This window comes from Chenopodium quinoa, unplaced genomic scaffold, assembly GCF_001683475.1.
Source record: "Chenopodium quinoa cultivar QQ74 unplaced genomic scaffold, ASM168347v1, whole genome shotgun sequence".
In the NCBI taxonomy this organism is placed as follows: domain Eukaryota; kingdom Viridiplantae; phylum Streptophyta; class Magnoliopsida; order Caryophyllales; family Amaranthaceae; genus Chenopodium; species Chenopodium quinoa.
In genome coordinates this window covers 161686-176372 of record NW_018742418.1, presented here as the reverse complement: position 1 = coordinate 176372, position 14687 = coordinate 161686, and the positions used below count along the sequence as shown (strand labels likewise).

At 33.4% G+C, this 14687-nt stretch overlaps 1 protein-coding gene across 2 annotated transcripts; it reads right to left on the bottom strand.

Moving 5' to 3' along the window:
- Positions 1–2010: 2010 nt before the first annotated feature.
- On the bottom strand, positions 2011–4745 carry LOC110708098 (protein ALTERED XYLOGLUCAN 4-like). Of its 2 annotated transcripts, none has more exons than XM_021886210.1 (4): positions 4217–4745; positions 4061–4111; positions 3801–3851; positions 2011–3696 (listed from the first exon to the last, which is right to left on the bottom strand). In XM_021886210.1, the coding sequence occupies exons 1-4, from the start codon at positions 4404–4406 to the stop codon at positions 2576–2578; spliced, it is 1413 nt and encodes a 470-aa protein (XP_021741902.1). In that variant the 5' UTR covers positions 4407–4745; the 3' UTR covers positions 2011–2575. The 2 variants fall into 2 exon arrangements, with proteins under 2 accessions (XP_021741902.1, XP_021741906.1); XM_021886214.1 differs by having other exon boundaries at positions 2011–3693; positions 4217–4743.
- Positions 4746–14687: the final 9942 nt, after the last annotated feature.

Here is a 14687-nt window from a genome sequence, read left to right as displayed (position 1 = left end):
ATAGATATGATTATGCAGCACTTTCCGGGTTTACCGAGGCTTGTAATTTTATCTCTGTACTCTTAACAGCAAATCAGATTAGTATACTCTAAAAGAGTATAAGCATAGAAAGATTTCATGTGTGTCTTCAATACCAGAACAGAGCAGTCAGGGGCAAAGAGGAAAAAAAAATTTGGACCATTTCTCGATTTGTGCGTGTCATCCTTGCGCAGGGGCCATGCTAATCTTCTCTGTATCGTTCCAATTTTATCAGATGTCTCCGAAGAGACAACCATTGATAGACGCCAGAATATATAAAGATAGTAGTACTGTCGAAATCTTTCAATGTGGGACAAAAAGAGAGTGTATATCTAACAGAACACGAAGTATATTTTAGTATTTTACCACAATGCCCAAAGAATTCCACCTTCTGAGGGTACCAAATTGAAGCCAAATCTCATCAGATCTTTACCCAATCTTATGAAAACACTAACATTAATTTCACGATTTTCCCGTCAAAAGTTAAATTCACGATTTTCCTGTGATAATTCTCTGATATGTCACAAATTAGCAATACAACTACTACCTACCTCTACTCCTCTAGGCCTCCCAAGAGTCCCAACCCTTATATTTTGCATACTTGTTTTAATCAATTGTCTCAAATTAATTGCACACTTGAAGTTATCACTTACATTTTCTCTCTTTAATTTAGAAACCTCACTTTTCTTGTTTCTTTCTTAGACCATATCCCTTAAATTTCAGCTCTTTTACTCCCCTTGACATATACATACATGGTCGAAACCAAATAACTCGTCTACCACCTCTACATACATTATCTTCAAGACTTCTGATCCCTCATTCCATTATTTAACAAAAATAGACACCGATGCAAAAGATAGATCAGGACTAATAACGACAGAAAGCAAAACAAGAGTCAAATTAAACGTAGAGTTCGAATACTCAGTTACTCATGCAACCGGGGTTGGAAAGTAAAGGGAATCAAAGATTAGTGTTAGTGACAAAACACAACTTTTTGTGCTACAAAAACAAGATATAAGCAATTGGAAAAATATGAAAGATTCACAGAAATATTTGAATAAAAAGAAAATTTTGTTTAGAAATGAATAGAAGAGAGCCTCAAACACAAAACATTAGCAGTATGGGTAGTTGACTACTGTAGTTGTTTCAGATGAAATAAAAGCATTGTCAGGCCCATATCTGGGCTAATGGGCTATCGTGAAAGACCCAAAACATGAGCCCAAGGTATGCTTTCAATATTTCAAGTTCACATTGTTTTTATTTCCTTTCCTTTACAACATTAAACTTCACATCATATCATAAATGTTGTCAGTATTCCTTTTTTTTTAGTGCGTCTTCCTTAATTTCTTTCATACTATACCTTATTCATAAATCATACGAGTAATCATGTTGTCAAAAAAAAAACAAAAAAAAAAAAAACAATTTTTGTTTATTTGATTTACTATTATCTTAAACTCTATTTCGTACTTCCTAGTTCCTACCTTTACGCTTTATATACTTGTGAGCTTTAGAGCAGGTTTATCTTCTAAGGTATAGATTATCTAAGTTTCCATGATAATGCAATTTTTTCTTGTTGTGAACTATACAAAATTTTTAAACCTCCAAATTTCAGGGTAAGATACCATAGGAGGAGATGTAATGAATAATTTTGAAACATCTTTATATTTGGTATATTATTATATACTTCGTAGTTCGTATAGTAACAAAATCATACAAGTACTATGCTAATATATAAATGGATAAAAAAAAAAGAATAAAAATTAGCCCATACATTTGCTAGGAAATGGAAAAGGTGTTTATAAAAGAAAAAAAAGAAAACCTTGCTATAACTGAATAAGGCTTGTTGCTATAAGGCAAATGAATTATGAAAAGAATAGCATGTGGACAAAAGACAATTGCAAAAATCTTCTAATTAGCAATTCACTTCATATGATTTACTGCTGAACAATTAGAAGGCAAATGTTGCATAAAATTTAGTGGGGCAAGCAAAGAAGAATCAATTTCTTGCAGTCACAAAGCATAATAGATGGTATAACATTGTATTGCTTAATCATCAACAAATTTATCATATGAAAGGGATAATACACGTCCAAGTGACAAAAGTAAAGGACTAGTAGACCAGTCCAACTATAACTCCAACATAGAAAACTGTAAGAAACTAGTCAATATATTAGCAGGCTGAATTCTACAACTAATTTGATTACAAACGGTCGGATACTGAGTATGTGGTAATAGCTCACATCACAAGAACTTGCCATGAAAACTAACCGATGCAGCAAAATCCTCGCAACTGTAGTCTTGAACATCCCGTGTAAGGCGGCTAGACTCTGGTGATCTGGTCATTCTTTTTCTTATTCAAACCCTTTCTAAGTGCCACTTCCATATTGTTTATATACATTAAACAGAGGAAGACAACAAAAAGCCTTGACCACCATCATCTAACAACCACAAATATCTCTATGATTTCTCTTTTGCAACATCTGATGTCAACTAGTTTGACAAAAGAAGTAGAGGACAAGAAATCCTCCAATTGAATTCAATGAAAATTGCTCTCAGCTCATTTCATTGATGATGCACGCCATCTCTTCATAACATCGAGCATGATCTCGTTCCATGTATCAATTGGTCCTGGCAAGCACCAGTGCACACAATCATTCTGAACACGTTCCTTAATCCCATCGGCAAAAGGGTTAGGATGCATGTAAGGGCCGGGGTGACCATCGGGCCTTAACATAGCCAACTTGGTGACATCTAATGCCGCTACCCTAACCTTAGGCATAGCATTATTATCAGCATTTAGTATTGTCTTAGCCTTTTCCACTTCTTCAACCTCTGCTTGCCTCATACGGGAATCCATCCAATCAAGAGATTTCTCCTCTTCCATGTATGGCTTTGTCTTAGAGCAAGCTCCAAACTGATCCCATTCCCCTTCAAAATGATGTGGAGAAAATGTAGTCACAATAACATCAATACCATTCCCTTCCGACTTTGATTTCCTTTCAATAATCGCCTTTAGGCTGGTGTTAAAAGCCTTGCCAAACACATCATAGAACTCGACATCAGTACAATTCATACTATCAAGAGCATGGCACCCGAGCTCAACTTCCCCATCGCGATATATAGCAGGATGCAAATACCAATGACCAATCGACAGAACCACCATATCAATCGAATCCAGCTCAGAACCCCACCTCTCATCAACCGAATCAAAGAACAATTGATTGTAATTTATAGTCCCATCACTTGATTTCTCAATCCCATTAACAAGAAAAGGTGACCAATACACAGAAACATTAACATTATGAGAAGGGAAATGCCATCTCCTGAACTTATTATCATCCCCATTCGAGTAAATCAGATTCGGGGGCGAAACCGAGCTTAACATACACAACAAAGACTCTAACTGATTCCTTGCCATGGAATCCCCAACAAAAGCCAAATGTTTTCCTTCAAGAATTTGCAAAAACAATTGAGGGTCAAACCTATCAAGATTGCATTCTTTTGGCTGCCATTTCCAATAAAGATAATCCATATCAGGTCTTCCATGATTCATGCAATTTTGCCCATCTTTAATTGTTCCACAACTTGAGCCATTATACAAAGGTCCTTTCTTTTCTTGGACCCATTTTCCATTTGTATAATCACAAACTGATGCAATTTCTTTACTTTCTTCTTCTGCTAAAATTAAAAAGGAGATTTTTTATGAATATAATTAATTAATATACCAGAAAATCAAATCAGGTAATGTCTACAATAAAGATCATGAGAAAAAGAAATCTAACCTTTTGGGGGTGGTGTAGATGAAATTAGAATCTCATTCACATTTTCCTTTTCTGTTCAATAAAATATAAATACATATTCTATCATTTCTCAAGTCAATTTTGGGTCTAAATATAAACAAATCCAGAAATTAAATTTGGCAAGTTTATTAACATAAATAAACTAAGAAAATCAGACCTTTTTCTGCTCAATATACAAAACCCAGAACTTTAAAAGTTGTAATCAAGCATTAAATATCCAAAAACAAGCTAAAAAAACTCACCTTTAGGAGGTTCTGACACTGAATCCAAAACCCCATTTCCAGTTTTTTCCGCTGTAAAAAAAACATAACACATAATAATCAGCAATTACACAAAACCCAGAAACTTAAATAAGCTAAGAAAATACAAAAATCAAATTAAATTAAAAAAAAAATTACCTTTAGAAATGGGATTAAGATTAGAAAATTGATCTTTAATAACAGAAGAAGAATCTAGAAGAGGAGGAGGAGAAGGGTAAAGGTAAAAATGGAGGAGAGCTAATGGAAGTATTGCATAAAGTACATAAGGTAACAATTTCCTGGTTAAAGATTGTTGATGAGATTGTTGCGTTTTCCAAAGATTTCCCATTTTTTTTGGTTTCTTGATTTTCTTTCTTCTCTGTTTTACTTTCTCTCTCTAACTTTTTTTGCAGCACAAAAAAGCTCCAACATAATATGAAAAATGGTGATTTACTGGAAATAAAAACGAAGTTGTGGAGTATTATTTATATCTAATTGTAATTATTTATATTTTTAGCTTTGATTTGTTTATTTGAATTGGCATTTTGAAGGAGACAATTTGACAGGGAGAAAGTGGAGGGCAAATAAGGAAAATATTGAGATTAAAGAGTATAAAGAGAGAGTGAAAAAGAGATCTGATTAAGTCAAAATTTAAAAAACACCAAGAATTTAGGTGGGTTAGGCCAACTAATCTATTTCTCTCATGTGTAAATTTAGGTCTTTCAAGGAGAGAATTTTATTGTGAGTTAAAGGAAATAAAGAGAACTGAAAAAAAAATAAAAAATTACTCGTATTAAGTTGTCACGTGATATTTTTATACATCTCAAACCCTATATTTTTCAAGTGTAAAAGCAACTCTAATGGTTATAGTTAGCAATGTGCTTGCTATTTTCAAAAATCCTTAGTTATATTAACTTGGCCATTGGAGCCATAGAATAAAATTAACCTGGCCAAACAAATGCAAGCTAATTTGTTTTAGAAAAAGTTTTATAATATGGGAGATTGATATATTAATAAAATTAAAACTAATAATGTGTCAAAAAATAAAAATTAAAACTAATATAATAAGTTAATTGAGGAAGTGGGAGTGTGGGACACATTAATATCAAGCTAATATCTAATCGTTAGGGACAAACTAGCTATAAATGGGGTTAATTTGGAATCATATGTGAAGTCATTATAAAAATCTTTAGATAGCAAAACTATTCGAAGATCTAACTGGACAAGTAAGGAAATCCGATAGGATATAAATTCATATTAGATATCCAATCCAAAATTTTCAGATTTCGAATACCTATTTGGATATCCAATATTCATATCCAAACTAAGTTAGATTTTAGATAACGGATATCCAATCCAAAAATCCAAAAAATTGGATGTTATTTACTAAAACCTGTAATGGTGGTGCCTAACTAAAAACCGCTAATCAAAAAATAATAAATATACAATTCGTCCAAATTTTTTTATTTTATTTTTTTTAGTGAAAAGATAATTGTATATTTATTATTTTTCGGTTACTAAAATTCATAAACAATACTCCCTCTATCGCTATTTTTTTTGCCGCATTTGACTTTTCACGGTCTCCAATGCACATCTTAGAACGCATTTAACTTCATTTTTATATGCGTAATCATTAAAGATTTTTGATATTAATTAAAACAAAACAGTGAGACGAATCAAGTAATATCCCACTTGACTATATTATCTCTTATAAATTATTGAGAATTTACAGTCAAAAATTTTAAAGTTTAACTCAATTATTTGGTATAGGGCAAAAAAAATAGAAATAGAGAGTGTAAAAATTAAACTCTAACTTTAAAGTTATAAGGTGAAATTCCTACTATATACATCGAAAACTATCTGGTTTAGCCACTATTGACATGGTGTCAAATATTGACTTCGGAATTTCAAGTGTATGTATGACATTGTTTCGTTGTATGGTATGCTTGATGCTAAACTGCTAACTATGATTGTAAGGAAAAACAACAACAAAAGGCAGGTTCATTAGTATGAGTAATTGAGTACTCGATCGTAAAGATGTTAATAATAATCATTATTGAAGTTTAATGATATTTTTTAGCAGTTGACGACAGTATGTATTTTGTACGAAAAGTCGAAAATGTTATATTGAGGCAAGACAGCCAACAACGTGCTACATAGCCGTGTTGTTAGCTGGATTGTCAGTTGTCACTTGTCTGTTTTTTTTTTTTTTTTTTTTTTTGTAAAATAATTTTTTTTAAATATTCAATTCCGCCGTCGGTTTTTTTTTTGGAAGATACTAATGACTACTCCCTCTGTCCCTTATTTTTTGCCTCAATTGACTTTTTACGGTTTTCAAGACGCGTGTTCAAACGTATATATCTTAATTTCTATACGCATAAAAATTATAAAAGTTTGATATTAATAAAATATACAATGAGATGATTCTAACAAGACCCCACATGAATATATTATCACTTATAGATTATCGGGAATTTATGGTCAAAGTTTTATAAGTTTGACCCATAAAATTGCAATGGAGCAAAAAATAAGGGACGGAGGGAGTAATGTGTTAGATTGATTTTAGTCCATACTCCCACATAATTTTTTATTTTTTATTTATTTTTTTTATACTCCTTTCGAGTTTTAATAAGTTTTACATTTTGATTGTCACATAATTTTCACAATTTTTTGTATGCGATCTGTTATACCGTGCAACAGGGATTACTTGAGTTACTTGGTCAAGGGTTACTCGAGTTGCCGAGGTTACTCGAATTTTTCGATCAGAGGTTGTCGGGGTTACTCAAGTTACTCGGTCAAGGGTTATTTGAGTTACTCCTGACTAAGTAGCCCCTCGAGTAATCCATAACCGAACCCCTCGAGTAACCCCTGACTGAGTAACCCCTCAAGTAACCCCAGACCGAGTAAGCCCTCAATTAACCCCTGACCGAGTAACCCCTAACCGAACTCCTTAAGTAACCCCTGACCGAATTACTCGAGTAACCCCTGACCGAATTACTCGAGTAACCCCTGACCGAACTCCTTAAATAACTCCTAACCGAGTAATTCGAGTAATCCCTGACTGAATAACTCAGGTAACCCCTGTCACACGGTGTGGTCTGCTGCACCAAAAAGTTGCTGCATAATTTTAGGCAATTTAATTGACTTGAATAAAATAAGAGGTACGTAGGGTAGTTGGAGTATTAAAAAATTGTATAAGAAATATAATGAAGTTAATAGTTTAATTTATTGAAAAATAATAAATGAGAGAGGAAAGAAATAATTAAAAAAAAGATAGTAGTGGGTTTTGGTGGAACCATGAAAGGAAAAAGATATAATATTAAAATGTAGTTTTTTTGTAAAAAAAAAAAGTGTATCACTTTTTAAAACACAGAAGGAGTATATAGTATTTTGAATGATATTATCTTTATACATTTTGCTACAAATATTATAATATTTTTTTAATTGATAAGGAACAACTCTACTATATCAAAATCTCTTACATGCTAGTCAATCCAAGTACGTAGGTTAATGCTTGAAAGTAGGATATAAAGGAAGGTAAAAGAAATCTCTACTCCAAAGCAAATGTAGATGATAGGGCTTGAACTTGTGACCTTAAGGTGAGCTTCCCGCCACCTCATGAATATTATAATGTTATTTGGAAAAATACAATATCAATCATAAACCTAAACTAAAGGCAAATCTCATATGACACGAATTTCATTCCTAGCACGCAAAGAAATTCCAGTCATGTAAACTAATTTTGAGAGATACTTAAAACGAAAATCATTCAATTTCAAATCTTACTACGAGTAAAGCCCCGTTCATTTCACCTTCTTTTTGCTGAACTGAAATTATTTTAAATGTCTGAATTTAAATTATTTTTTTTGAACTAAAATTAATTTTACAGAACTGAAATTATTTTTGTTGAACTGAAGTTATTTTTACTGATTTTCTATTATATTTCTTCTTTATAATTACTGAATTTTACTGAACTTATTTTTATTAAATTGAAATTATTTTTACTTAATATTTCTTTTTTTAAAGTGGAGTGAAGATTTTCTAATCACTAAAAAGCAATATCAAATAAGCATCAATTTGAAAGTGAAGAGTAAAAAGAACTAGTCAGAAGTGTAGATCTATAAATCATCACCGCAAAACATGCCAATTATTTTTCCTCCAAATTATGGCGTGATATGATTGTGGAGTAAACTAACTCACCAAATCTCATTGGAGTAAAGACAAGTAGACAACACAAAAACACATGATATTGCTGAAAACAAAATAAAGTCCAAATATAAATTAAGTTTTTTTTTTTAATTTTATTTAACTACATTTAATTTCTACACCTTATTAAAAATTGAGATTTGGTCATCACTATTAATTAATTTTCTATAAACACAAGCACGTGATATGAAGTTACGAACCAACATAGAATTTACGTAACATGGATAGTTAGTTGTGTACAATTCATAGTTTACAATTTATTGATATTTTAATTCATTAACTATAACTAGTAATTACCGCTGACATCATTGTTATCCACTTATCAATCTCTCATAAAAAAAATTTCCCGCTAAAACTAATAACGACATCATTTTTTTTTTCAACATAAATAATAGTTTGAAAATGGTAAATTAATTATACATTTCTCTAACATATTTTATATTTAAATTGACTAATTACACTATTCCAATGAAGTTAAAAAAAATAGGTACTTGGACTATTTCATTTTCCAATAAACATTATCTTTCCTATAATCCTATATATTTTCTACAGATTATATAAAATGGGGTTTCCACTCTTTATTAACTTATCAATTTATAAGATTTTGCTTAAATTATCTATACTATATATTACACACAAATAAGCCAAAAAATTATTATTAAAATCATGCATCGCACGAGCCTAACCTAGTACTCATATATAATGGTGGCAAAAAATTAATCATAAAGGTGTTGATTTTTCTCCCATCCAATTGTTGATTGCCAATTGCAACTTTCCTGTCCAAGTACATAAGTGGGAAATATGGGAGTGAGGGATTAAGATCGAATCCACCGACAAAAAGAAAAAATTAAAAATTAAAAATTAAAATATTGTGAATTTACTACCTTCGTTAATATTATTTATAACGATTTATATATTCTCCTCATGCTTTATGTCAAATCATTACGACTAATATAAAATGGAGGTAGTTAGTTGTTATGGTGAGGAATTCAAGTGATAACAGTTAACAACCAATGAACATGAACCAATGTCTCTTGTCATCTGATCTACATCTATATTGTGCCAATTTGTACTCTTTCTTGAGTCTTGACATGATCTAAAAAGTTTTGTATAGCACACATTATAATCTAGCACAAGTTGAGTCGAACACTTAGGCCTACGACGGCTATAGGCCCACAACGATTGTGGCTCAATTTATCACGAATTGGTAGTAGCCCATGAATGATTCACAACCCATCCTCAATCTCTGTTTTATTTTATTTGGTGACTTTTGCACAATTCATATCTTCTTCTTCTAATTGTATTTTATGATTTACTACCTGCGTTTCTAAATAATAAACACGTATGTCTTTTTTTCATTATTTATGTACTAACTTTGACAATTGTTTTTAAATAACATTTTTTTTAAAAAAAATCTCATCAAATATATTGGGATAATTTGCCAATTGCAGCCATTTAAAGTTTGTATTTTACAAATTGCAGCCGTTTAAAAAAAATGCAAATTGCAGTCCAAAAGTTTTTATAAATTGTAAATTGCAACCCAATTAACTTTTTCATTAATTTGCGTGTCGAAAAATAGTTGACTAAGGTTTTAGGGACCGTTTTAGTTCTTAAGGGACTGAATTGAGCACGAAATTAGCAAATAAATAACGTAAGTGCCTCGTTTTGCGTAACAAAAATGTATCGGTTTGTGGGCAACTATTTTTTGCTGTAAAAACGAGGCACTTACGGTAATTTTTTGCCAATTCCGAGCTCAATTTTGTTCCTTAAGGACAAAAATGGCTGCTAAACCTTAACCAAACATTTTTCGACACGCAAACCGATGAAACAATTGAATTAGGTTGCAATTTACAATTTATAACAACTTTTGGGCTGCAATTTGTAATTATTTTTTAAAATGGCTGCAATTTGCAAAATACTAACTTTAAATGATTGTAATTTGCAAATTTTCTAATATATTGTTAACCAGTTCATAGCTTTGCAGGTTTTTGTATAAAGTTTCATAATATCAACCTTTTCATATTTTTCTTTACTAAAATTTAATCATATACATCTAAGGTCAAACTAGTGCATTGACATGTGTGTCAAGTTTAAATGTGTTAGTTATTCAGGAACGAAAGGGAGTATATGTAAGAAAAAACATAATCACGTAGGATTAGGTTAGAATCGTCTCATTAAATACAATATCAATTTTTTATAAACTTTATTCATCAAGAATCAAATATATTGATAGCAAAAGTTATGCATTGACAAACGTATAAATAAAGCCGAGCATCGTGTCGTGTCGGGCCTCCGCGGACCGTGCCTCGCCGTGCTAGGGGGTGGGGCGGGCCATGTACTGCCTAGGTGCTTGCGGACCGTGTCGTTCCCGTCCACCAAATGGCACACCCTAACCGACAGCACGGCCTACGTGCCTGGCGTGCCATGCCGGGCCAGGCCCGGGCAGCCCTTAATTTTTTTTTTTTTAAAAAAATCGATATATTATTTAAATAATTTAATTAATTTATATTTATGTTCTTTTTATTATTAAATTATTATAGTTCTTTTTATTATTCTTATTTTTATTATTATTTATGTTATTTTTATAATTATTATTTTTTTTATTATTATTTTACTTCTTTATTATTATTTAGCAATAACAACAATGCATATATTTAAAAAATTTATGAGTGCGATAACACAATTATTGATGAATAACTTATTTTATTAAACGCGGCACGATAAATCGATAATACAATAATCGATAATGATAAAAAATCGTACAATAATTGATGAATAACTTATTTTATTATACGGGGTACGATAATAAAAAAAATTAGCTATAATTAATCTTCTTCTTCAAGTTCATCGGCTAATTGAATTGATTGAGAACTGTTAGAACCCGACGTTCCTTCTTCATCGTCGTTTTGTGCAAAAGTACGATCTTGCGAGCGACTTTCAGCATCCAACCAATCCTTAAAACACGCACATATTTCAAGTGTTTCGGGTTTTAGACTTGGTCTTCTATCGTCTAAAACCCTACATGACGCACTAAAAACTCTTTCAGAGGCAACGGAGGAGACTTGGATAGCGAAAATATCACGTGCCATTGCCGCCAAAATTGAATGTTTCGTGCTTTGTGTTTTCCACCAATCAAGGATGTCGAGGCCGTACTTCTCTTCTACGTCCATTCCTTTCATGAAGTCGTAACTTAAGTACATTTGCAACTCCGAAACATCGCTTTATGTTCTCTGAAATGATTATTCACTACTTGAAAACTTAGACATCATGTTAGCAGCTTGCGTAAATAAACCTTTGGCCCTTTTACTTACGTTTTTGAATAATTGAGATGGAGTAAATCAAGAAACGGTTCCATATTTAGATTCATAAACTCTATATAATGCAAAAAATTGATCGGTCACATTAGCTTTATGATATGTTCATTTTATATAGTGTTTTACCCCCGTCCCTTGGACATAGTTAGGAGTATTTTTGGCTCTTTAGAGCCACTTTTGTTACTAATATGCGTTTTCTAGTGTTCTCGAAGTCTTGGTATTATTTTATAGGAAATTGCGGATTTGGAGCATTTTCCCGGACTTATTTGAGCCACTACGAGCATTGGAGTAGGATCGCATTCATATGACCACATTCCGAATCCTAAGGCCACGTTGGAGCAATCAAACCGGTGATTAAGGGCTCGGCAAAGAAGAGACCGAGGCAATGGACCAAGTATTCAAGACCCAAGGTGGAAACCCATAATTGGGCCAAGAAAGTGGTCCAATCGAAGTCCATGTTCGCCCGAGAGCTCGCCCGATCGGGAAGGCCCTCGCTCTGAGGCGCGCCCGGTCGGGCGAGGAAGAAGGAAGAGAGTAGCTCTCTGCCTGGAGGCGCGCCCGACCGGGCGCGAGCGGAGGTTCCCCTATCAAAAAGGCGGGCCCGGTCGGGCGAGATGGCACTCGACTGGGCGTGTGTTTTTGTGGGATGTTTTGCGAATTTTAATCTTCTTTTAAGTTTAGGATTTAGAGCTTAAGTATAAATACGCTTTTCTAAGCAAGTGACAGACGTCTTTTTCATTAGTTAATTTCCAAATTTTAGTTTTAAGCTTTTGGTTAATACTCATGTTTTTTCTCTCTACACTTTGAGTTTATGCAATTCAATATTTCCGTTTATTTTGGTAACAATTCCTTTCCCTTTTATTTTTAGTAATTTAATTGCTTTGATTAATTATGTCTTGTTTATTTGCTTTGCTTAGTTTAGATTTAAATATGTGTGAGTAGTTTTATTTCTAGGGTTGTGGGGATCCATAAATAATATGAAGGGGTAATTTATTATTGTTGATTGTCAATGCTTTGGTTAATTTCCTATCGATTGATTTAATGTAATGCAATTAGATTAGGCCTGGTTTAATTGTATGAGTTATGCAATATTGATTCGAGATTCGAGAGATGAGAATTGATGTTTAGGCTTAGTTTCAATAGGCAGGTTAATTTATAAATGGTTAAGTTAAGATTTGAGAGATGCGATTTAATACTGGTAGATTAATTCTGTGATTGTAATACGTAGCGAAAGCCCTTTATGATCTGATTAATTGATGCATTGATGATTGATTATTGTGTTTTACCCTGGAATATTATTTATTGGTGAACTTGTACCCTAGGCTTTGATTTATTGATTTCTCCCTTATTTAATTTGCTTTACTTTAATTATTCTCCTGAGTTTAATTCCCATAAAAATAATTTGGTTACTTGATAACCTAGATTATATTAATTATTTAGGAATAGAAAGACTTGTTTCCCTGTGGATTCGACCCTACTTTCCTATTTGCTTTAGTTAGAGGACTTAGGTAATTTTTTTGATTAGGTGATACGACTTTAGTCTGTCACTTTATGCATTTAAACTAGATATCAACTAATAAAAAAGTGTCATCATACTTTTTCCTTGGATCTAATATAGAAGCAAAAATATAAATCATAGGAAGATTAGTGTAATATTTACACCATTTTTCCTCCATTGATGGAAGATATTCATCATAATCGTGTTGGGATCGATTTTCGTCGACAAGTTGGGCAAGTAAACATGCATTGCTGAGAAAAGAATGAGCACAAGGATTATAAACAGAAAAAAAACAATGTGTCATACTATATAATAATTGTAAAACTACATATATTTTTCTCAATTAGAGAAATCATCATCTAGTAAAGCAAATTGTGGAAATTTTTTATTCTAAAAAATTGTTAGTGGAACCTTGTACTTGATTGCCTTACTCAACATTTCATAGGTGGAGTTCAACCTAGTTGGACAATCCGTTTTGATTTTGATTCCCTTTATCTTTTGCTGCCTAAGAGAACTTTTCCATTCCTAAAATCTCATGTTAGAGCTATTAATAAACATAATAGCATTTTTAATTTTGTGATAAAATGGACCAATTACATGAGTTCTGTTTGGGGTAAAATTACCCCGTGCCACGTGGCCCAATAAGAAGCTGACACGTGTCAGCCCCCCAGAAAGGCCCAATGGGATCCAATCGGATGCTAACACGTGGCACTGTAACCCTAATAAGGGAACATATATTCTTCTACTATAAATAGAGAAAACTCCTCATTTATATTCATTCAGAAACACTCATAAATACAAACACAAAAACCGAGCAATCTTAATTGCAGAATTCTCTCTGAATAAGAGAGAATCCATTTACTTTCCGCACTTTTATACATCTGGAAACGTTCTAACTTGATCGTCGGAGGCGGAACTCCACTCAACCGGAGTTTCTTGGTTTTGCAGGTACAGACGGTTGCGCATATTCCCAGAAGTGTAACTCTCCCGAGGGACTCCAAAAACCTAGAAATTGGTGCCGTCTGTGGGGAGAGTACTTCTGAGATGACATCTGATTCTGTACCGCCTGGTGAGGGAAGACGGCCTACGGCCGAGCCTGAGGTCCATAAGGACCAGGATAGTGGTGACGACCATGAGGTCGACACCTATGTGGCCCCAGACGGGTCATTTCAAATAAGGCGCACCCGTTCTAAAGAAACAAGGGAACGGGGCGAAGACAAAGTTGGTCCCAACAACCCAGCCGACAAACCTGTTGGGCAACCCTAGGCGGCGGAGGGCACAACCCCTGTCACCAGAGACGAGCTGAGATCATGAAATTCATGATAAGTTTCAAGGGGGAAATCAAAGACATAATCAAGAATTCAATTGGCTCAAACGAGGGTCAGTCGGCCAAGAAGCCTTCTCCCTCCGGGAAGAAGCACCTCAAAGATCAGGTGCTTACTCCTCACCCTAAACCAAAGGGGATGGATAGGCCCCTGATCGACCTCTCCAGACTTCGTTTCCCTTAATCAGGGCAAAGGAAGGCCATCCGGCAAGTTCAGCCGTATGGGTCAAAAACGACTTACTCTGATGCCCGGATGTTCATCAAGGAGAAGAGAAGTCAACAAATGTC